General features: G+C 38.1%; 1 protein-coding gene across 1 annotated transcript in view; it reads right to left on the bottom strand.

The window, feature by feature from the left end:
* Nucleotides 1-24522, bottom strand: part of ESR1 (estrogen receptor 1) — a 181333-nt gene that overhangs the window by 32379 nt on the left and 124432 nt on the right. Inside the window, exon 5 of the mRNA XM_085308427.1 lies at nucleotides 22972-23307. Coding sequence (XP_085164553.1) covers nucleotides 22972-23307 — 336 coding nt within the window. The remainder of the gene's footprint in view (nucleotides 1-22971; nucleotides 23308-24522) is intronic.

The raw sequence follows: 24522 nt of genomic DNA, 5'->3' as shown, positions 1-24522 counted from the left end.
CTTTTCATCCACTTCAGATTTTTCATGTATTCTGGCAGTAATATCCTCTGGCAAAAGTTTCACACCTTAAGTTAATACTGCGAAAATAATCACCTCCTGTTGTTTGTTCTGCAAAATTTCTTACAGTCTTTTGATGTCCCTATCCATTTTATTGGAAGACACCATCATTCCCTAAGCCGTCATTTTCCTTATGTTTTCATTGATTTCTATCACATCTCTGTCAATATTTTCTTTTCCAGAAAGAACAGTTTTAGTATATATTTTCAGCCATTCTTCAGATGAAAATTGTCCCTTTCACCCTTGAACATCCATATTGTCCTTCTCTGAGCATTTTCCAGAGCTGATGAGACAGACTGCAGTATTTCAGCTTGTCTGTATCTTCATCACCTGAGTTGGCTTCTTATTAGCAGCAATTTTTATAACCAGAATTCACTCCTTTTTTTTCAGTTAACTTGTTGAACAGAGTAAGCACACCTATCAGACTCCAAACACTTTTTTTAATCATCTGTCTGCTTATCTAAAATCTCTAACCTGATACATTATCTTCTGTAACAAAAAATACAAAMAGAAATGTCATGAGAAATTAGAACATTTTGCATCACGTATCTTAAAATTCCATACATTAATAACTATCTTGTTCTATCTTTTTGCAAAGTTTTGAAAAGTAGCAGCAATCACTGGAAAAGGCTGTTATTTACAATCCARTACAGTATCTCAGCTATGCAACAGTCATACACTAGGCCACATTTGGAACAAAACTCTAATTAGGTTGGCAAAGACAGTGGGAAAGTAGTGGTTAGTGCTGCTACATAATAGCTAGCAATCATTCAATAAAACAACCAAATTAATAGGTTTATACAGACACAAAATGTCTAAATAGATAAAACAGGAAAACAGAGAAATAATTCCTACAGCAAATTCCACTCTCAAGAAACATCCAGCAAGAGGGGAAACAGCATCTGTTTCTCCTAACCTAACCCACCATGAAAGGATCAATAGCTCAGTCGCCACTGTGAGAAGCCAGTTTGACCAAGACATGAAACCTGTGGTGGCTGCCGCAGGGAGCTGGGACGATGCACAGCTGGGGTGTCAGCATCCACATCTCCATTCCAAGCAGAGAGGGGTGATACATACACAATGACTTCTGTATCTTGGGCATAAGGCAAAGTTTCTATCCAAATTTGCATGGGCCTTTTGGACTGATCAAGGCCTAAGGCTGAGCTAGGAAACCTCTCAGTCTGGCTAAGTGGCTAAAGCTTACACCTTGCCTATACACTTGTCTGTACCCAACAGTAGCAGCAAGGAAAACCAGAGTCCACGGACAGGTCAGTCAGGGAATCACCAACACTATACTTCATATTCCAGGAGTGTCGCTCTTCCCCAGGGCTATTTCTTACATTTCTTATTCCTACTTTTTTCCACAGATCTGAACACCAAAATAATTGGAAATACTTAATCCCTCCCTTCTCAGCGCATTTGAAGAATGAAATGTACACACTGGCCTAATTCTTGACACAAACCCAATGTTTCAAATCAAGCTCTATTTTGAGGACTGAAGATCAATAGTTTCTAAAATAACACAGAGCAAGTGGCACAAATGTAGGAGACTCTAAACATTTTGTCTACTCTTTCTTTCAGAGTTCTCTCTCTTTTCACTGCTTGTGTAATTATAATATAGCAGAATGCAAATCCAAACTTATAAACTCTCTCCTCTAAGCCTAGTCTGTCAGAAATGAAGTGAGATGAGATCAGAGAGAAGAGCATCAGCTCTTAAATACAGTTAATTATTTAAAAACAATAAAAAATATTTCACGTTTACCATTATAAGCTCTACTGGTTCTAAGTCTCTCTCTGAAAAATAACAGTTACCACCTACAGCAATAAACATAATCACAGTTATGGATGTTGCAGGGGGTCACATTTGTTGCTTTTATTTCAAATCCTATTTTAGGAGCTGGTCAATTACGTTTCCACCTAAAAGCTGCACTGTGACAATTCCAAAATGTGTTTGCCAGATKAATGAGAACTACTTCAACCATTTTTCATTTGCAGAAATGTGTAAAGTATTACCAGTTTGATCAATACGTCTTACTTTCACAAGAAGCACATACTTTCTTTAGGCCTACCCAGTTCATATCTTTTCTGGATTAAGAGAAGAAAAAGCACCTGAAGACACTCCTGGTTCAAATAGCTAATGCCTCTTTCAGGGAAGGAATCGCTCCTTCCTTCTTCTGATGCACTGCACTCTACACTATGATGCACAAACATATCTGAGTACATCACRTCATAAACACTGTCCTATGCCCAATTTCCTACACCTAAGCAAGCCTGTAAAGAACTTATCCAAGTAGGAGTTAACTTATTCAACACCTATATTTTGCACCAAGCAAAAGCACTCAAGTGGTAATGACAGAAAATCGCCACTGGTCAGACACACATTATCTTCCCTGGATAAACCCTTGCAACATTTATATGATACTGCTGTCCTGCCTCAGAAAAACGTCAGAGGTCCCCAATGCAGCACTGAGATGGTTGGAGTTGTTCCTAGGGAGATGCGCCCGGCGCCGGCCCAGCGGGGGCGTGTGAACCCCCACGCCGGGTCCGGGCTCCCAGCTTGGGAGTGCTCTTGGGGATTCAGCGGGTAGTAAACTCTGGCCGAACAGTAACCCTGCGTGAATTAGTCTATAGGATTTGATTGCCTGGGAAAATCCGTCCTGAGCTGATGGATGGCCAAGCCATGTGTCCAAAGCTGAAGGTTTCTCCCCCTCTGTCTCTCCCTTGCACAGAAACAGTTTGGAGAGAGGATAGCTTGTACTGAAAYGTAGCTCCAGTCTATGGCTGAAATGCAGCACCGACATACCCTATGAAGCCAAGTGTTTTAATTTCCTGATTTTCATTGCATGTGTCAGTACGTCTGACTTGACTAAAACCCAGTTTTTATTTTGCAACTGTTTTGCTTGGTTAACAAAAGAATATTCCAGAAAGTGCATTACCCGTACCAGTTAACACAAATACATTGAGGCCTTTCATCAGGGAACATAATAAATGTAATCGGCACTCACATAGCACTTTACATTTTCAAAGGGCAGTAAAGCCATTAAGTATTATTAAATGCATTTTACAGATAGAGCACAGAGAGGTTAAGTGCCTTGTCCAAAAGGAGCCAGGATTAGGACAGAGATGTGGCGGGCTCTTAGCACACTCTCTAATTCTTTCAGCCACAAAATCTTTGGGATGCAGAAGACTCTCTGAAATCAAGTGCCAACTTTGTTTCTTGCAAATCAGAAAAAAAGGAGACAGTCAGAAGTAACTAAACTTGAGAAGAGAAGAGAAGAGAAGAGAAGAGAAGAGAAGAGAAGAGAAGAGAAGAGAAGAGAAGAGAAGAGAAGAGAAGAGAAGAGAAAAAAAAATCCCCCAAATTAGAGCTGGGGAGAAAGTGTTTAAAATGTGAGCAGAAAACCTGGATGCAGTTAAGTAAATAAACATTAATTCCTTCCTGGTTTTAACACACTGATTAATATATGAAGGCTGCCTCCTGATTTGCTAGTGAAGGTTTATTATACCGATTTTATAAAGCAAAAAGTAATGTATACATATATCTTCTCTGCAAGAAACAAGCATCTCAAAAGAGCAAAGCAAAATGACTTTCATTATTAAATGACAATTTCCTGCAGCACTACACCAGTCATTATTTAAAGCATGTTAATTATCCTTCATCCCTGGACTGAGTCAGAGACTCAGGATAGACTTTGACAAAAGTAAGATGCTCCTTTATGGTGCCTTAATCACCGAGAGCTATGCTTTTTCTCAGGGAGTTCAGGCTTGCCAATAAAATGTACAAGGCACTGCCTGCATACAGAGCATGAGATATACCTGAAGCTGTTCCCAATGACTTTAAATGTAGGAGCAGGCTATCAGCCCTAAGTTCAGGCTTTCTATTTCAAGTAAGTTCTCTGGATCTGTGACTACAGAGGTTAAGGAGGATGCTATGCACAATTTATTACCTGCAGCCTAAAATACACAGGGTAAAGTATTATATCTCATTTTGTTTTATTGTCTCAGCAACACCTAGTTCCATTACTCTAAATTTATACCAATATTCAGGCCAGTTGCAAGCAGGGTTGGGTTTATGTGAATTTATAATTTTTGAGAGGTCACTGTTAAGCAAACTGTTTTCCATCAATAGCAGATCCAGCTAAAATCATTAGTGGTGCCGATCATGCATTCTTGCCTGACTTTTATGAACACAAAAGACACGCTAAAAAAATACAAGTTGTCCTCTCCACGTCATTCTTCCCTCTCCTTTTCCCACCAGGGCTGCTATTCTCCTGGTCTATTCTGTTGCTTTAACTGTTCATCTAACTGCTTGAAATAACATGGCAAAAAGAGCATGAAAGGATAGCAATGGGCAGCCATGGAGTAGCAACCATTTAAAAGGTGCCACTGGTAGAATCCTTTGCGTAAACGGGCCGTGAGTTTTAAGCTGAAGTCTAGTAGGACGTGGATTTTTTTTTTGTATTCAGGCTGCCACCAAGAAAGAGTAAGGTTTTTAGCATTCGGGTGATCGTCTTACTAAAATACAGGTCTTGTGTTCCAATAATAATCTAAATCAATGCAAATAAGTGATGGTTTTGTGGCTGTTATGAGCAATCATTTGAGTAAAAGCTGTCTTTAAGCAATCACTCATCAGCTGTTTAAGAAAGCATATAGTCACTGGGGGGGGGAAAGGGGGAAGGATACTGAAGTAGGCCTTTAACAGCTGTTTGAGGTATATGCAGAGATATACCCACTCTGGTATATCCCTGTGAGATTTCAAATGGATGCTTCAAAATACAGTTTCCAGGGGAGAATTTTAAAATCAAAAATCAGCCTGCAACACCTAGCTGCTTTGGCCCTCTTTTATAGGCTGCGCCTACAGTGCATGCTTGCATTAATTTTATAACTGGTGTTGGCAAAGGTGCTTTGGGTTGGCTGGCACTTTAACAGTACGAATATGCATAGTAATGTGTGATTTCCCATGGTGTGGTGCAGGCTTGCTGAGAGCAGGCTTGGATAAGCATTGCACACGTGGTGTTTGCTACTGCTCCAGCAGATTGGCCCTTGCTGAATTAACTCAGGGTAGAGAGAGGCAATGCAGATGTCTTGCACACTCTAATGCCATCCAGGTGACAAGATAGGGGTGACAAGTGAATGAAACTCCAGATTAAAATGTGTCTGGAGACCTACCCTACCGCAGACAGCTCACCACTACTTCTCTGCATCTCAGTTTCCCCACTCACATTAGCAATGAAAATATCTCCTTCACTCAGTCTTGAGATCAGATTAGAAGAGACCTAAAGTTTATCATTACACATTTAAGAACATTTGGGTAAGAGAAACAATTTGGTTAATTTTCCTTTACAAGGTAACAGACTCAGAGATCAACTTCAGACAGTCTTTCAAACTACCATTATTCATATTATAGAAGCAATTAGATGCTGAAATTAATGATTGCTAACCCTATTCTTTGCCAGTTTCTAAATGTATCTAAACTCCTGGGTTTATATTTTTGATTATTTCTAGGAATTTTTAAACTCTACTACAATTAAAATTTTCATCATTTCAACTTCTATCTCCATCTATGCCTGAAAGCATGAGAAATGTCAGTTTTGAATTTAACACATTTTTGAATATAACAACTTTCACTTGTTAGAATTAGGAATTCCTCCTTACCCTCCCCCATAATTCATAAAACTCAGTGAATAAAACACTAAGTTTTCTGCTCCACAGTCTATTCCATCCCAAGATCTACTGTACTTACCACTGAAACAATTAACATTCACAGCATCTGGAACTAGCAGAAGAGTGGATTATTTTGCAACCCAAGGAAAAGAAGGAAAAACTGTCAAGCCTATAGTGAACTTGAAGATTAAAACTGCTTCAAGACTACAAATAGAAACTGCTCAGAACATAACGTGCTGTACCCAAGAAATGAAGCATAACCTCAGAGTTCATGGTCTGGTCATTCTTTATAGTCATTAGGAAATAAAACTAGCTAGACTAAGGCACCTGCATCCATTTTATTTCTTCTGATTGTTCACTTTTGGAGAAGTCCTATTTTTGTCTATTGCCCATCTATGTGAGCAACACAAACTATTTACATATACACACACTTCTTACTGATTGCATTAGCTTGTACCAATATCAAAACAGAAACATAAACATATATAAGTAGGGCTCAGATGTTTATTTCCCATTCGATTCTTTTCACCCCTACACAACTGATTTTGAACAGAACCCAATCTCTGAAAAATTATCCAAGAAATTGTAATGACACATCAAAGAGAAAAAAGACAGCAAAATTAATGGCAGCAATTTCCTTTAACCACTACAACAACAAGAGCATTTTAGCAGCTGTGTGGGAGTGTCACCATATGACAGAGCAGAGGAATACATTACAGGGAAAGCAAGACACTGGAATGTAGCTGACCATTTATATTCATTTTCTTGTCCAGGGAAACCTAATAAGTTAGCAAGCCGCATGTTCCCAGAAAACATTGTTCACTTAAGCCCCTTTTGTTGCACACTCTTCTTCAATGGATAACAAAATCACAGCAAATTTCAGCATCTGCCAGGCTTCAGACAATGTAAGGAAACTCATGTTGCACACACCAGCAACTCATGTTGCATGCATCAACCATATGCATTTAAACAAAACATAGATACTGTACTTGGAGAATCGCCTCCTTGCACTCAAACTCCTATAGCATCTCTGAGACATACATTGAAGCTAGAGCAGATTAGAAGTCCTCAGACAGAACATTTTACAAGGGGAAGCGACAGGCTGACAAATTAAAAATGTTCTAGAAAACCTCTTGACTTCCAGAAAACAAAACAAAACAAAAAAAAATCAAACAGGCTAGGTAGGTGCTATCAGGGAACACCTAGCACTCCAATCAGCTTTCTCATCAGCTTTCAGTACTCTGGCTGGCATCTATTCCTCCTCAAGATTGTGAAAGCTATCTAACCATCTACTAAATTTAGRCCCTTTTTGGCAAACTTCTCTTGTCCTGATTTTAAATAAGTGACATGGCCCTGGGCAACCTGCTCTAGTTGACCCTGCCCGAGCAGGGGGGTTTGGACCAGATGATCTCCAGAGGCACCTTCCATTCCCAACTATCCTGTGTGTGATTCTGTGTGTGACTAAAATATTCAAAATCTTAATTAAATTTATTCTTTTCTATTAAAGAAAATGTTTCATTTCACCTGAAACAGTTACTATCTTTCAAAAAAGCTTAAAAATGTGATTTTGTATTAAGCTGAAATAATTCTTTTTTATTGTTTGGAACTGCCAGGAAACAAAGAAATTAATTATTCACACAACTCTGATGGAGACATCTGGAAAAGCTTTGGAACAGTGTACAAGTTCATCCAAACTAACTGGACCTATAAACCTTATTTATCATCCTGTGTCAGGACTGGAAAGTTGCATGGAATTCCATTACATTAAAAAAAAATCATAGTAATATCTTCTAATAAGTAAAACAGTAGAAAATAAAGAAGAAAAAGAAAGAAAAAAATAGAAGAAAAATGTGTAACTTAAAATTCAAAAAGTTATTCCTGTAACTATAATGTAGTATTTTTTTCAAACTATAAAAAGTGGCAATTTTCATCTTCCCCATTTACATACMATATCTGATCTATTTTGTTTTCCTTCTGTCTTTCACCTGCCTATGGAACATGAATTTGACAGATATTTCTCAGATGAAAATAAAACTTTTCGCTTAGGTTGGGAGACAGAACCATTCCATACTGTTCAGACATAGACCAAGAGAACAGTTTATGAACAGCATCAAGACATGGTTTATTAATATAAATAAGGCTTTTTCAGGCTGAAAGCCTCTGTTCTCAGAAGGAGAACTGTGTTTAGTGCAAAAAGCTGAGGCAGTAAATATCATCTGACTGCTGCCAAATGATGTTGCCCACAGCTGGTGTTATCCCGAAGGTTCTTATGGCTAGAACTATTACACACGTCTACAGCTAATATATATTTATAAGCTCATACAAACACACTTAGACATAGCCTTACCTCTACAAAAGTCAATTACACTTAATCCACTTAGAAAATTGGGAGTAAAGAGGCACAGTGTCAGGCTGGCAGTTTGTTAAGAAGGGAGGGGTCATCTCATCAGAGTTATACTAAAATAGTCAGGGAAGAGCTAAGACAATTCTACCATCCCCTATCAAATTATTTCAGAGCAGTTACTGACAAGCTAACTGACTCTATCTGCCACCTAGTAAAAATCAGCATTTCAAAGCTATTCCGCAACATTACTTGTAAATAGAGTATCTCCTAGAAAAGCTGGTAAGAATTATTCACTGTCAGCTGAAGAAGAGCAGACCTGAATATATCAGATTGCAATGATGGACTTTTACCAAAATCTCTTAGAAGGCCTACTACTGATAAAGAACGTTAAAAAGGCTCATCTGGAGTTTAAAGAAGAGAGTGCTATGACTGATCTATCTGCTGAAATAAGATAGTAAGGGAAATGTATTTATATTGCCAGGTAGTGTCTCATTCAGATGTTAATGTTAGGATCTTTCTCAAACAACTGACTAGAAGTGGCCCCTTCAAAAAAATAAGAAATACTTAGAGTGCAAAAAGGTACAAAAACAGAGAAGAAACAGAGCTGAGAAATAGAACAGATGTCAAATAAATTATGTATTTTACTATACTACATTATTTCAGGCTTGGATATAATTCAGTTTTTCTTACAGATACCTAAATAGCAGCATCAAAGATCACTTCTCAAGATAGGTTTGCATAACACCTGGATAAAGCACCACATAAAATTTCTAGAAGTAAGAGAACCTGTGGCTAAGAAAGGCATACTGATGAGACATAAAATGGGAGCATAATAAGTACAATAAAAACATAACAGATTTAATTCATATTTATACCTGTAGCTAAGTTGACTATGAGCCAGCAAGGTGCCCTTGGGGCCAGGAAGGCCAATGGTMTCCTGGGGTGCATTAGGAAGAGTGTTGCCAGCAGGTCGAGGGAGGTGATCCTGCCCCTCTACTCAGCCCTGRGGAGGCCTCATCTCRAGTMCTGTGTCCAGTTCTGRGCTCCCCAGTACAAGAGAGACATGGAGCTACTGGAGAGAGTCCAGCRTAGGGCTACGAAGATGATCAGAGGGCTGGAGCACCTGCCCTCGAAGAACGGCTGCGAGAGCTKGGCCTGTTTAGCCTGGGGAAGAGAAGGCTGAGGGGGGATCTTATYRATGTGTATAAGTACCTGAAGGGAGGGTGTCAAGGGGAYGGGRACARACTCTCTTCAGTTGTCCTGTTCAAAAGGACTAGAGGAAACAGGCACTAACTGAACCACCGGAAGTTCCGCCTGACCGTGAGGGGGAATTTCTTCACTGTGAGMGTGACAGAGCWCTGGACCAGGTTGCCCAGAGAGGTTGTGGAGTCTCCTTCTCTGGAGATCTTCAAGGCCGGGCTGGATGCAACCCTGTCTACCATGCTCTAGGTGACCCTGCTTGAGCAGGGAGGTTGGACTATATGATCTCCAGAGGTCCCTTCCAACCTTACCCGTTCTGTGATTCTGTGTAACACTCGTCAGATCTGGTTTTGTTTGTTTCAGAATAAGGGAGTTTAGCATGCTTCACAGCACTCCTATGCAGCAAAGTACTGTAATAGCTGTTTAGGCATGGAAAAAGATTATAAGATATAAAATATTATAAGAGTTGCAGAAATTTAACGCAGGGAGACACTGGCAGAGCTAGGAGCAAAATGAAGGTTTCCCAATGGTAAGGCAACATTCTTCCCAAAAGGCCCTGTGCATAYAACCCTATATGCGTACTTGGAAAAACAAAAGTGCATTTGGTATTCATGTCAGAGTCAGTGAGTCTCCATATCTATATTCACATAAATACTAAGGGGAAAATATGAAGTCACAATAGGCTAAATAAGAGGAAAAAATACACTAGGTTTTCACTGACAGCTCTTCTCTGTCAGTTGAGAACCTGCTTATACATACAGCTTTTAATACGTGCAAGACATCATTAACCCACTAATACAAGTGGCTTATTCCACCACCATTAAATAACACATACCACAGCTTTCCTTTTCCACAGAATTTGCCTGATTCTGTTATGCAGAAGAAGAGTAGAAATCAGTCATTGATTCCAAGTTTGCCAGAAGTCTACATTGATTCAGTCACTATCTACCACCCATACAGCCCAGAGAACTTCCAGAATCTGGTGTCTTCCTAGAAGCAAAGACAGAAGAAGAACTTCTGAAAAATAACTGATAGGACTTTCTAAAGGGCGTAGAAAGCAAACTAGAGACTTCCTGTAGCCTCCAAACAGCACAGGCAAATGAGCAGCTGGTCTGTTTCCGGGTAGTACAGTCTCTTGCACCCCAGGAATGGAGGCAAAGCTAACAACTATGACTCTCTATGAACTACAACGCCTGCTGACATAAGAGTTTGAGATCTTCTCTAGACTTTCRAAACAGGGAGCAATGGAAAAATTACCCTGCTGCCCTCTCCCCTCAGCTCTCCCAGCCCCTCACAGTTCTGACATAATATTTCAGAACATACTACAGAACAAATACAAAGCAGATGTACAATGTACATTTCAGCAAGCAGTATAAAGACTGTAAATGGGACAGTAACTAGAAGACTCTTGCCTTTTATATAGGAGAGATTAGAAAAGTCCTCTCTGTTAAAGTAGAAATAAAGAAAAAATAAATTGGAGAAAGACCAAGTTAATGCTGTATTTTACTGTTAACAGTAAGATAAATGAGTATTTTTTTTCTCCAGCATCTTCATCTTAACCCCTGTCGGCTCATGCCTGTTCTAGTGTCAGCCTCTCACTTCAGCTGGCTCACCTTCTTGGTGGTGAGCTGGACTGGGGAACTCACCACAGTTACAGGTGACGCAAAAAGTGGTTTATTTCTGATCCAGATCAATTCCTCCATCCTGCTACCTGCACACCGTCCAAACACTTCTACCACAGTAACTCAGAGGGCAGCAGGAGAGCAGGAACCACTTCAGATGCACCATCACAGGCAGATACAGTTGTGAMTCTACAGCCAGAGCATCTCTCCACAGCAGTTGATGTATACTAGTAACTGCAACCCCATCTTCATCCTCTCTTTCTTGAGTTGTACATACACCTGCATTTCTTTGACYATGTAGTGAGGCATATTGCTGTTTTGTAGGGCTTTTTGTAGCTCAGCTCCCTTCATGAGCTCATCACAGCTGCATTAGCATAATGCCAGTGACATCAAGAGGTAGTAACAGCATTTGGGGATGAGGGAAGGACTGGACTGTCACAGCTGGGTTTAGACCTGTCAAAGCTGCCATGGAAGTGCTTCTCACAATTTGTGTTAGGAGTAAATATACATTTAAATCAGCAGAGATTAAATCTGTAGTATTCTAGGGCATAAAAGGCCAACTTAACATGGTATGGAACTATGGATTTTAATTTGCAGTAAGGGTTCTTCTTCCATCAGTGCCTGCAGATCTCCAAAGTATGTGCTATAAATCTATGTGAAACACATAAGAAACATTAGCTCTGTAGCAATCAAAGGGGATTTTTGAAATAGGTCAGGCATACTCAGTAATACTATATTCAATTATATTAGCATGACAATATTAGCATGTATATTTTGGCTATATTCTGGTCATTTTTTTCTAATGTAATGAACATACCCAATTYGACTGTTCAGTGTTTTGGTAAACACTTGGCTCACTTCTTGTCAGCTGCCTATACAGCCATTTCTCAGTGGGCAGCCATGTTTTCTGAAGGATAGCAGCTGTTGTAGAAAGCACTTCAATATTAAGCTATTGATAAGATTTAATAYTCTCTTGAAAATTTATAACCAACCTGGTATGCCACACTCACTATCTTTGTGAATCAAATAAAATRAGGTTTCTTGAATTTTATTTTCGTAAAATACCTCCAATGCTCCAAAATATAATTTAACAGGGGACATACTACATTTTGCCTATAGTCTAGGCAAGACTTTGAACTGCAGCTTTCCCCTCATTTATATTCTAACCTTATTCCTAGGCAGGACAGTAAGTCCAATTCAAGATTTTAACTCATCCCCCCTGCTTCTACGACTTCTTCATTCAAGGGGCTCAAGAGTCTTTAGACYTAGATCTATGCTCATGCATAATTCACTTACATCCCCCTGCTGATGACTGTGGTGGTGAGCTACATTTCTTAGAATCAACCAAACCATCTGTAAGGAGGACAGGAGTCAATGTTTTTTTAGCTGAGAATGAGCTCCTAGAGGAACAAGGCAATCACAGACTTCTCATTCCCAATTCTAGTCTGGGATATGCTTCAACTTGCTTTCGCTAGCATAAATTCACAGAAGTCCATAACTAAAACACAGACAAAACAACATGCTCATTACACACAGTCCATTTCCTGGAGAGATAATCAGAGAAAATAACTGAACTGTGTAACAGATGTGTCATATAATGCACTATGGTAGTGATGTATCGGGAATGATAGGGTAAGAGCCTATCTAGAAGAAGTCTACAATAAATCTTTCCTCGTTATTTTTATGTATCTTAAAAACCCCTATATGTCTAACATGAGATTTTAGTGAATGACTCACTTGAACAGAAAATTAAAGCAGATAATATTGAAATAACCTCTAAGACTGGAATTGCAGCCTGTTGTGCTCAGAGATGTAGCACTGGAAAGAAACTAAAAGGATTAGGCTGAAGTTATTAAACCTCAAGTAAAAAGACCAATTTGTGTGAATTATGTGAACAAAGAACAATGGGTATGTGCGCATGCACACAGATATCGCATCAGTGCTTTTCAACAATTGCGTATTCTTTTTGTAAATTATTTTAAGAAATAAATAAATCAGGAAGGATCATTACTTACTGTTTATTTAGAGTGGAAATTAACGAGCGTTTCTTGGAAAGCTCTAGGGTTCAACATAGCTGAAGACTCTAAGACAGATATGTTAGGCTGAGTGTAAATTACTTATCAGTTAAAGGAAAACATAAGGAAATATTTGTATAAAAGGATAAACTGTAATATTTTATTTCTAAAAGAAATAAAGTATTTCATTTCCTCACATTTTTGTCTAAAATATTAAAATTATTACTGCAGATTCTCATTTTTGCTTGTTTGCCAAGACCAATCAAATTTCATCTTCAAATGTTTATTATCAAATGAACATGTATATTATTGAATGAACAATGAACTCTAATACATAAGTTTTTATTATTAGAATAATGTTAGCTGCTCTTTATCTGTTGTGATATTTCTCATCTGTAACTGTACGACAAAAAGTTAAACAAGATTACTTATAGGACATTAGTACGTCAATTTTGTTTGCTCAAGATATTTGTTATTCAAGACAACTTGTCTTGAAGCTCCAACATTCAAAAATTCAAAATGGGAATTCAAATATTTTTTATCCTGGAAATTTCAGAGCAGAGTTGGTCTTGTAACAGCACTTTGGGTCTTGATTCTAAAATGACACTGTACATAGGGAACTTTGCTTATGTTGAGTAGTTCCATAATCTTACCAAATGTATCTGGATATCTGCATATTTGTAGAAACAGAGACTTACACATTAATTTTGATTCAGGCGTAAATTTAAATTTCAGCACATACTCAATTTAGGGATATTTAGATGAAGAGAGGCTCTTGAGGTTCATTGCTCTAAAGAAGGTCATTTTTAAAAAAAAAAAAAACTTGAGTAAAACATAATTACTGAGTTAATAAATGGATGACTTTGGATGTCTATATTAACTGTTTTTAAACCATTCACTTCCACAAAGAAGTGAACTAAGACTTATAGCAGTCAATATTCATTGGGCCAATTTCTTATTTTTTTGCCTTAAAGTATAGAACTCTGGGAAAAAATGTTGTAGCACTTAAAAAGAAATATTGACATTCTTACTGAATAAATGTCATGCAAAAATTTTGTTAGGTATATTTCTTTCTTTCCAAACTTCAGAAACACACTTCATGTGAGAAAAAAAGTAAACTTTTACTGTATGTTTCACACTCACCTCCATCTTAAGAGAAACTCATTTAATTAGAAGGGCCACAACCACCTCTCTGCAAATGAATTAACTCTGTGAGTGAGATGAGATTTTGTATTTCTATAATACTTTCTATTCTACTTCGCTTTTACACTATTAGAAAGAATTACAGACATTTACTATGCTTTTAAACAAAACATCACCTCACATGTAAGTAGAGCTCCTAGTTACAGCAAGGCTAGCCATAGAACCTTCTCAGAAAGGGAAGCAAGCAGACTGGGGAAGTTGCATAATGGCACCAATACATGACTTATTCTTCAGTGCTTCAGTGACTCATTATTTTTTTAAACAAAAGAAAAATTGGAAATTTGCAGAACTAGCTTTGGGAGTTCATAAAAAAATCTAGTAAAAATTAACAAAAAATGTGAAATGCATAGTTGCAAGGTATGTATAGGAAAACCTTCAAGGAAATGCCTCTAATCTTATTCAAAGATTCCCTTTCTTTCTGATTAGGGGCATGACATATTAAATCTTATTTATATTCCTAGAACTTAAAACGGCAAGCAAGGTGGATGTCAGGAGAGAAAAAAAAAAGGTCTTGAAGGCACATGTTTCAAGTCCATTCAAGGCAATCATTCAGTTCAARGTCCTTGTGTAATGGTCAGGCTGGGGAAATGGTTACTACCTAGCCRAAGAAGAATGTTGATTTAACTGCAGTCCTGGAGCGACGGCTTCCTCAGCTATTCACTGTTTCTATCTCTGCAATGTGAACTTTAGAGTCATCTACACAGCAAGTAGAGGACACTGATGGCATCAGCTTACAGGACACTGAACATACCTCAGATGAAGGAAGCAAATAGTAACTCCTTTTATTTGCAAGCATACAAATACTTCTCTAGAACATGGGTTTTTATTGATCCCAATGTTCTGTAATTGTTACCTGCCTGACAAGTCCATCCTCCTCTTTACGCTTCTGTGGTGTCTGGCCTACAACAACTGCCCTACCCCAGCTCAGCCACTGCTTGCACACAGTGTCTCACCACCTCAATCTCAAAAGCCTCTCGCAGGCCCCGAGGACAGGCTGCAGTTCACCAGTGCCCGGTTCCAGGTCTGGCTGTGGCCTACAGACTGCACATGCAGCACTCCACTTAATAAGCCTGAAGGCTAACGTCAGCAAGTTTTCAAAATAATTTCAGAAATTCAATCCATGTAAAACATTTTGAGAATAGAAAATGTGATAGAGAAAAGAGATAACTTGATCGTGTTAAAAGGCAACTATTTAACCTGGAAGCCTTAACTCAGATACAGAAACCTTGATGACAAAAAGACAAGCTAGGACAGCGGTTATCAAACTTCTCTTCTCCTTACTTTGTTTCCTCTGTTTGAGAATTTATGCAAGTTGAAATGCCCCACTTTGAATTCATTCTTAAACACCTCACTCCTGATAGAAGAGTGGGGCAGGAGGCTCTGAGCCGACAGCCAGGAAGAGCATGGTACAGGGAGAGCAGGCAACAGCACACGTCTCTTGCTGGGGTGGGGGAACAGGCAACAAACAGATCGCTCAGCATCAAAGAGTCCCCGAATAAGTCACCATCTTCTGGCAGAAGCCTTAGAAATGAGTAAGAGAGCTAAGGGTGAGCTGCTGAAATTACTATTGGCTCAGCAGACTGATTCCCACCATCTTTTTCTTCTGATCCTATTATTTGTGCAGTCTAATTTTTCTCCCATGGTGCTGGTCAGCTTGCTAATCCTAGCCTTGATACGAGCATATCCCATCCCGCCTTCCCAGCGGCTCCCTACAGTTTCAGTACCAATGCATTAGGATTTATTCCATAACTTTCCAATATCATTACTGTTAATCAAAGGCTATTTTTTTTTATTTTACTTACAATAAATCACTTCACGTTTTTCCTCACATTATTGTTTTAGTTTCTTATTATATCAAATATTCAAAGCACTGATTATTTATATCTCTGATCCCACATATCCCTACAGCCAAAGTCTATGTTCCTTTCTGAACACTTCCRCTGATTTTTTCTTGGTTTTGGCTTTCTCCCTTCTGACACAAGCCTCCAATGCATATAATTCTCTCAAAATTCTTGCTGTTCTTTAGAATCAGCTTCTTTCCTTTCCTATTTCACCTGCAAAACTTTGTGCCACACTGTCTGGTCCATTTTTCTACTTGAAATTTCTCTACAGGAGGAAATACACCTCATTGCACCTCAAAAGAGCTAAAAGGCAATTCTAGAAATACTAACAACACAATCTACTTGCAAGAGCAAGTTTGTCTCATACAGCACCCAGAAGCTGGAGGAGAAAGACAGTTTTTTGTTCGTGTGTTTTTTAAACAAAATATAGACATAAACAACAAACATGCTTCCAAAATGAAAAAAACAGTGATGGAAAGCCTTTAATTGATATTCAGTAATTTAAACTGTACCCTGCTGCCTCTCATAATCATGCTATTTATTACATGTTACCTGTTTTGGTTTGGTGATTAAATTCAAATATGATAATATGGTAAGTGATCGCTTTATTTCACTATAAAGATTGATTCTCATCTCATACATTCATGGTAATGAACTGAAATTTCACAGAAATGAAACTAGTAAAAAGCAGTTTTAATGTAGTATCTAGGTGCTTGTTATCACTTCTCAATTACCTGCATATCTATTTGCTTCCTTTATTTTTCTCTATGAAGTCGGGGTGGAGTTAGGGTAAGATTATGTCAGACTAAGTAACTGAAAGGCAGAGATTTTTATAAAATTGTTAAAAGTCTCCTCAGCAGACCCCACTAGCCAAAGGAGGAGAGACAATACAGCAGATATTTTGGTGATTTTAATAAAAACTATTACAGCAATTGCAGGGCATTTTTTTTTTTATGCTAAGCATAAATTATTGCCAGAAGAATCACTATACTTAGAAGCTCTGTAAACCGTTCTGCACCTAAACACATATAGGGTTATTAACACACTATCTAGAACTGCCTTCCTGCCACAAAAAGCTCACATTTTCGCTGCAAAGGTTTGTTGTCAGCAAAGCGCAGGGTAAAACTGTGGCTATTGTTGGCCTCTTTACACACTGTTCCTAATTTAACAAACAGAACAGTTTAGAAGGTCAAATAAGAAAACAATATCTTAAGAAAATAACAACTTCTGTAGCTTTGAAACAAAAAATTCAGTGCCAAAATGTTTATCTCCTCGGTTCATGAAGCCATAAAATAAGTACAGCACCGTGAATCATCTCAAAACTTCAAAGCTTGTATGCCCAGCGTACCATTTTAGAGCTATTAAACTGTACAGCTACTGTACTTGTAGTAAATAGTTATACAAGATTGTGGCAGCAGTGCCAAAGATTTCACTCTTACAGCAAAATTCCTTAAAGCTACACTCTTTACCATGAACTCACTATACAAGCTCGTTATGTACCTTAAYGTCTCAAGAGCTTCTCTACAAAGAAGGCATTATTGATCATCGCATTGAAAATATCAGCTTCCGATACTGAACAGAGTACTCCAGATATGGAAATTATGATATAAATAGTAAATGAATAATAACATACAATGTGTTAATTCCTTAGACATATCAGCATTGCTGTAGAACAGCAAATGTTCTTGCTCACTGGAACAAAGACTATGAGTAAAATTCACTAAAAACCCTACGGTATCAGACCGAAGACCGTAGTACATCCTTGACATGTTATATAGGCCAAGAAGAGAAGACAGCCATGTTTTTCAGGATTATATGATTCAGAAACAAGCAGGACCTTTATTGTCTATTCTGATACCATACTTGAAAGTGATTTTAGTGATTTATCCCCATTAAATGGTAAAAGGCTCAATTTACATGTATGTGTATAAACTCTAGCTCACCACAGTCTGTTTGCACCTGCCTTGTGTGCAGCTGCTGACTCTTCCAGCTGGCTTGGGTAATCAGAAGGCACCACTGGTGTCTTAAAGAGACCATTTGGGAGGATTTAAGCCAAAATACTCATTAGGCTATGTAAAGAGGTCCTGGGGAGTATCTTTAATTTTTTGCGTATGTCATAGGGCACTGTACCAGTTCTTTTTGTCTATGTCATCTGGCAAACCCACTTGCACCAGTAGCCAAGGTTTCAAAGAAAAATTAAAACAAACTTTAATGCACTTGGTGTATTATGAATTGCATTATCATGGGAAAACTTTCTTATGACCTCAGTTAACAGTCACGTTATACTTAGACACTGAAGATTATTCTCTAAGGTTATAGACAAGAAACTGCTAAACTCTTTTCCCTAGCAATTTGTTAACATCACCAAGACTGCAGGGTCAGCTTAGGAAAACTTGTCAACATGAAGTCAAAAGTTCAAACTAATGTTGAACATGTTACAAAAAAAAAAATTGTCGATCAGTTGTCGCAATGACTTCCCAGTCAAGGCATGCTGCAGAGGTATTCATCCCAACTTGGAGATTGTCCTCAGCATGGCTCTACTACCAACCTCTGTCTCTGTTACACTAGGTAGCCCATCAGAAATTTATTTTCTTTATTACATTATTCCAAGGAAAAAGATTTCCTTCTAACCAGTCCATCTTCTAACTAGCTGTTTTTTCTTCCACCAGCAGAAAGACTGGCTGACAAAAACAAGAACTTTACTAAATGCTTTGACATACCATTTACAACATACACAGCAAGATAACCTTTGAACAAATCCCTGGAAGTCCTTACACTTAACTTGTAAGCTGCATCTTCATTTCATTTCTACTCTTTTAATATCAACTTCTCAATCTACCCTCAGTTCAGCCACTCATGTTCACTTTACTCCTTCCTCGCCCTTAGCTAAGTGCCTGCATTTAGGTAAGTGAATTTGTACAATGTTTTGAGAGGTGCACACAGGTAAGGTTATTTCCTTTAATTGCCTTTCTATAGGTAAAAAGTATAACTGGTCTTTAGAAAAAATGTTTCCATTCTAGATTCTAAAGCTTTAAATCTTAGTAAATTAATGGAGAAAATAACGGAGTGGAATCCCACAATGTTGTTTTACAAAATTCTCCACAAAACAGAAAAAGCAGTTTTTCAGTTTCTATTTGTTTATGCATAAAGTATATAAAAGTACTCTCTAACAAAGCAGTATTATATAATTCTTAGCAATAAAGTAGTATTCAAAGGCAACACACAGCAGAGATGAAACTATGATATATACTACCTGACACATTTCTCTTTAGAGTACAGTTATTGCCAGCATATTCCAGCAGAAGGAAACTTAGGCAAATAGTCTAACCAAAGRCTCTATCTTTGAAAAGTGATCAGCATTTCTAAGATTTAATAGGGCTGAAGAACTGATAAGGTGCTAAAGATTAAATAGGTGCTAAGGATACTGAACCTTTGCTGGGATCAAGTGACAGATTCAAGAACAGATTTAAAGCAGGTCAAAAATTGCTACTTCCAAAACCCTACAGAGAATCTAATTGTAGAGACTCTATCAGGCCTCAGGCTTTCTTTTTTTAAAAAAAAAAAGTTTCTAAAACGCTTTAAGTTCTGGTTTTGATCATGCATACAGGAATCCAAGCCATGACCCCAACCAGCTGGGTGTCAAGCTAACACAAAGYTTCAGAATCCCCAAAGTACTCACACTTCGGTCTCTGTCATTTTAGGACTTTGATTCAGTTTTCCACACAGTGCCTAACAGATCAAACTGTGGCTGGGAAGGGATTTTTTTTTTGACTTAAGGTCACCTGTTTTATATCAAATCACCTATTAGAGTACTTACTCATGTATGTAGATAGGTCATTCATCTCAATTTCTTCTTAAGAGCTCTTTGACACTCAACAGGCACATTTATTTAAATTAAAATAGAATATACACAAATATGTGACAACCTTATGCATTTGCTTTTCAAATTTCAGAAGACTGTTTAGGAAATACAGGTATATTTAGTAAAGCCAGCTTTTTTTGATCTTCACCAGATGCAATCATCATTTGACAAGCAGTTTTAYGGAGTTTTCATAAGTAGCTTAATTAAAAATTAAGAATAGATCTGCATTCCCTAACATAGTTGCTATGTATGTAAACACATTTTGATTAATTACACTAACTATCCAAATCAAATGTCATAGAAGACAAATGTTTCCAGCTGAAATAGATTTAGACAGCATAATGAATTTATAATGTAGCATATTCGTGTTGGGTGTAAATTAATAGATTTTAACAGAATTAGATTAAGTATGTGTGTAAAATCAGTAGAGATGTCATTTGAATTTACCTGTTCTGATTATGAATAAATTTAATCACTACAGATGCACACTCATTTTTAAAAAGAATTTTGTGAAGGCATGATCCCAAGTGTATATAAATTAACAGGAAAAACAGCTCTTGACTCGAAAAGATTTGAGATCAAGCCTTCATTTTTTTTTCTACATTCATACCATTGCAACTTTGTCACGGACAAAATTCTCACATGATTTCTTATGAGATACGATGAGAAATGAAACACTCACAGGTTCTCATTGATCATAGCTGGAGCCCACAAAGTGACATGTGAAAAGTGGTAAAAAGGGAACCCATGAGGACTGGAAAAGACTCAGATTTTATGGGTTATTGATTTACCAGGAAGAGCCTTGCCAAGTTTAAAGGAAGGACAACAGGAAAATGGCACAACCTAAGTAATGCTGTTGAGGTAATGCACTCAGTAAGTGAAAGCTGCGGTAGTGTTCTCTCACATCCCTTCATAAAACAGCTATACAATGTTCACAAAATAAAGGCCCACAGTAAAAATTTGAGAGATCAAAATTCCGATGAATTACAAAGTCTAAATTACCATGTAAACTGGTATTACCATGAAGCTAAAATTACAGCATGCACAATATATTTTTAATAAATATTTACACGTTAATTTATGACAAACAGCCCTGAAGACTTAATTCTTTGTTTTAGCCACAGAACAGTTTTTCCATCAACAACGTAATCCTCCTCAAATTGCCCTATGAGCAACTTATAATTCTAGTGAATTTCAGAGACTTTTTAAATGTCTATTCATGCCTCAGTCATACTGCTTGGATTGACACCAACTGTATCAATTGTGGTAGCACACTGTAATACGTGCATTTAATTCCATAAGCAACAGATCAGAGATAACTAGTCCATTTCACATAAATTATTACATCTTTTCACTGCTTTGATTTTCAGTCACGACAGACAAGGAAAAGGTTAATTCTGCAACCAAGGTCTGTAACTGGTCTTCTGGACCAGTTAGTCCAGTGCACCTGCTTTATAATTTGGGTTGTAGCAGTTATGAAGTCTAGGAATGACAAGAAAGGGAGATTTGCAGAAGGAAACCTCAGTTGGTTCTTTCAGACCAGCTATTTAACTRGAAAAGTGAATAAGTTTTCTGGCTTAGGCACCTGAACTTAACTTGAAACAACTTCTAAGTAAGTTAATGTAGCCAGTCTAAGCACAAGATCCTCTCCAAAGATGAAACTGGCTCAGTCTTGTCTGGCATTAGGGATAGCATTAATGTTCAGACAACAAGGTCATTACCCAGGGCAGGAACCAATCCAGGTAAAAATTAATAGAGCAAAGAAAATAAAAATAAACTTAAAAAATGGTGAACTTTAAACATGAAACTACTTTCTCATTTCACTGAAATTAATTAATTAAACCACATAAAAGAATAGATAATGAGCATATGCAGGTCAAGGGAGGTGATCCTGCCCCTCTACTCAGCCCTGGGGAGGCTTCATCTCGAGTACTGTGTCCAGTTCTGGGCTCCCCAAGACGAGAGAGACATGGAGCTACTGGAGASAGTCCAGCGYAGGGCTAYRAAGATGATCAGAGGGCTGGAGCAYCTGCCCTGTGAGGAACAGCTGYAAGAGCTGGGCCTCTTCAGCCTGGGGAAGAGAAGACTGAGGGGGGACCTTATGAATGTGTACAAGTACCTGAAGGGAGGGTGTCAAGGGGACAGGGACAAACTCTTTTCAGTTGTCCCATGTGACAGGACAAGAGGCAATGGGTAGAAATTGAAGCACAGGAAGTTCCGCCTGAACGTGAGGGGGAATTTCTTCACTGTGACAGTGACAGAGCACTGGGACAGGTTGCCCAGAGAGGTTGTGGAGTCTCCTTCTCTGGAGATCTTCAAGGCCCACCTGGATGCAACCCTGTCTAACATGCTGTAGGTGACCCTGCTTGAGCAGAGAGGTTGGACTAGATGATCTCCAGAGGTCTCTTCCAACCTGACTGATTCTGTGATTCTGTGTGTAACTTATGGTTAACCAAAAGTGTACATACTTCCCTCAATTCCAAAATTCCCTTCTAGAGAAGGGATTTTTTTTTCTGGCTAAAGCTAAGCAACCACAATGCACCAAAATGATTAAGATAAAAACAGTCAGTTTCAGTAGGAAAAGCTTTTTCATAAAAAGTGTTTGTTCTAGCTCTCTGTTTTCAGACCTGAAACTCATGGGAGATCAAATGTTTGAAAAGACAAACTTGTCAATTAAAATAAATAATTACTAGATGCTAATATTTATGGGCTCAAGAGAAATGATAATTTTATGGCATACATTACAGACATCTGAGCAACCCTTTTTTTCAAAAGAGGTCTAAATAGTTAGCATAATTAGATTAGATCAAATTGTTTAGATTAGGCTGCTGCTAATCTGTTGCTAAACTTGACTTGTGCTTTTGCTGTCTGTTATCTGAAAAAAAGGATTTGCATTCCCAAAACTGTACCACATTCTATAGTTTGAGGAAAATAGTTTTTCTTGAATAAATCTTCCTTTTAAAAAGTCACTTTCATTGCCAGTCTTCTACAAACAAACATAACATGAAATTTCTGATGTTTTTATGCATCTATACTTAAATGAACAGCTCGTGTGAAATTAGGAAATTAAAATCTTATGTGGAGATTGAAGTGTGGTAGATGTCATTTTYTATTGATTTGTCAAATTGAGCTTTTTACAGTCCACTGGGACTTTTTTCCTTACCTGGAACTCTCTTTGCCCAGTTGATCATGTGCACTAATTCTCTGTCTGCAAGGTTGGTCAACAGGGTCATCATAGAGGCTTCGTTGAAAGGTCTATTAGGGTCATACTCAGAATAAACTATAGGTGGCTCAGCTTCCAGCAAGGCACTGACCATCTGTTCTGCTGTCAGGGACAGGGCCGGACTGTTCTTCTTGTTATGTTTAATCACAAGTGGACTTGTCCAAAGGGTGGGAGCTCTCAGCTCCGTAGAAGAAGCCTCTCCATTCCTGGAATCCTGTTCCTCTCGTTGACGTTTTTGTTTCATCATTCGCCCACCTCTGCGGTCTTTACGGATTCCTGGAGACAAACAAGAATATAATCAACTCCTTGAACACATATGTTACCTACATATGGGTTCAGCCAGTCAGTAGATATTATTGATCAAYAAATGCAGCATTAACTGCTGGTTTATTTTGTCAAGAGTACTTCCTATATATAGTATCTTATATGAATAGTTGGGAATAAAAATTATTTTTAAAAAGTATAATGTTAGGTATACTGCTCTACTTGAAAATTGAGATCAAATGGGCTCAAACATGACTACAGACCAGTGACAATGTGTACCTACTTTTATTCTACAACAGGAAGTCAGTAAATGGAAATAAAAAAGTATTTCTTTACAGTACAAAGCTTCAAAATTATGTCCTAACAACTAGCATGCAACTACCTGCAGTGTCTTATTCCTCAGTGATTGATCAGTGGTAACTTATCAATCAGCTTATCAACTTATCTGATCTGGGCAGGTCAGACAGATCACAAAAGTAGCTTTCCAAAACTATCAAAGAAAGTTTTGCTCAAGTTCACCAATTATTTAACCAACCATCATGCTATTACTGAGGMGTATGTAATCTTCATAATTACATAAGAACAATTCAAAAAAGTTCTCATCATACAATGATCTTATATGGCAATAAAGAGTGCCCTATAAGCAGATAAACAGAAGTAAGATGAGGAAAGAGAAGATAATTGCAACCACAGAATCTAATGAGGGAGACCTATTGTCAAAAGGCTGTAAGAAGTGGAACAAAAATCGTCTTTGTCATTACATTTCTGCAATGTGCTTTAGTGGTGTATGACCCTGAACCTTAGGATATTATCAAATGAGCTGTAGTAATTAGAACAACAATGTAAGACCTTACAGTAGAACAAAATCTCTCTCTGTGCAAAGGTTACAAGAAAAATATAATGATAAAGCCCACATAAATTCCAACTATAAAAGGAAGATTAAGGCTGGCTCTGAGTGGAGGAGGCACAGGCATTTTGAGGCTGAGTTCAAAACTTAGATCAATCATCAAGTGGGGGTGTGGGACAAGGAATAATAAGGAGTGCACATGAGGAACTGAGCCAAGAGGAGAAGGCAGGTTATGACAGGACTAGTTCATTTGCAACCCAAACTGCAATCTCATCGCCACTGTGTGGAGCAGTTTGCCAGGTGCTCCCTATGGGCAGCCCAAGCACTGACCATTCCACTCCCCCCAGTTCCTGCAGTTCATTAACCCTGGCAGAAGCAAG

The sequence above is a fragment of the Rhea americana genome, unplaced genomic scaffold (assembly GCF_003343005.1).
Source record: "Rhea americana isolate MKP2758 unplaced genomic scaffold, rheAme1 scaffold_275, whole genome shotgun sequence".
NCBI lineage: Eukaryota > Metazoa > Chordata > Aves > Rheiformes > Rheidae > Rhea > Rhea americana.
The sequence above is the reverse complement of the archived record's forward strand: the minus strand, read 5'-3'. Positions and strand labels throughout refer to the sequence as shown.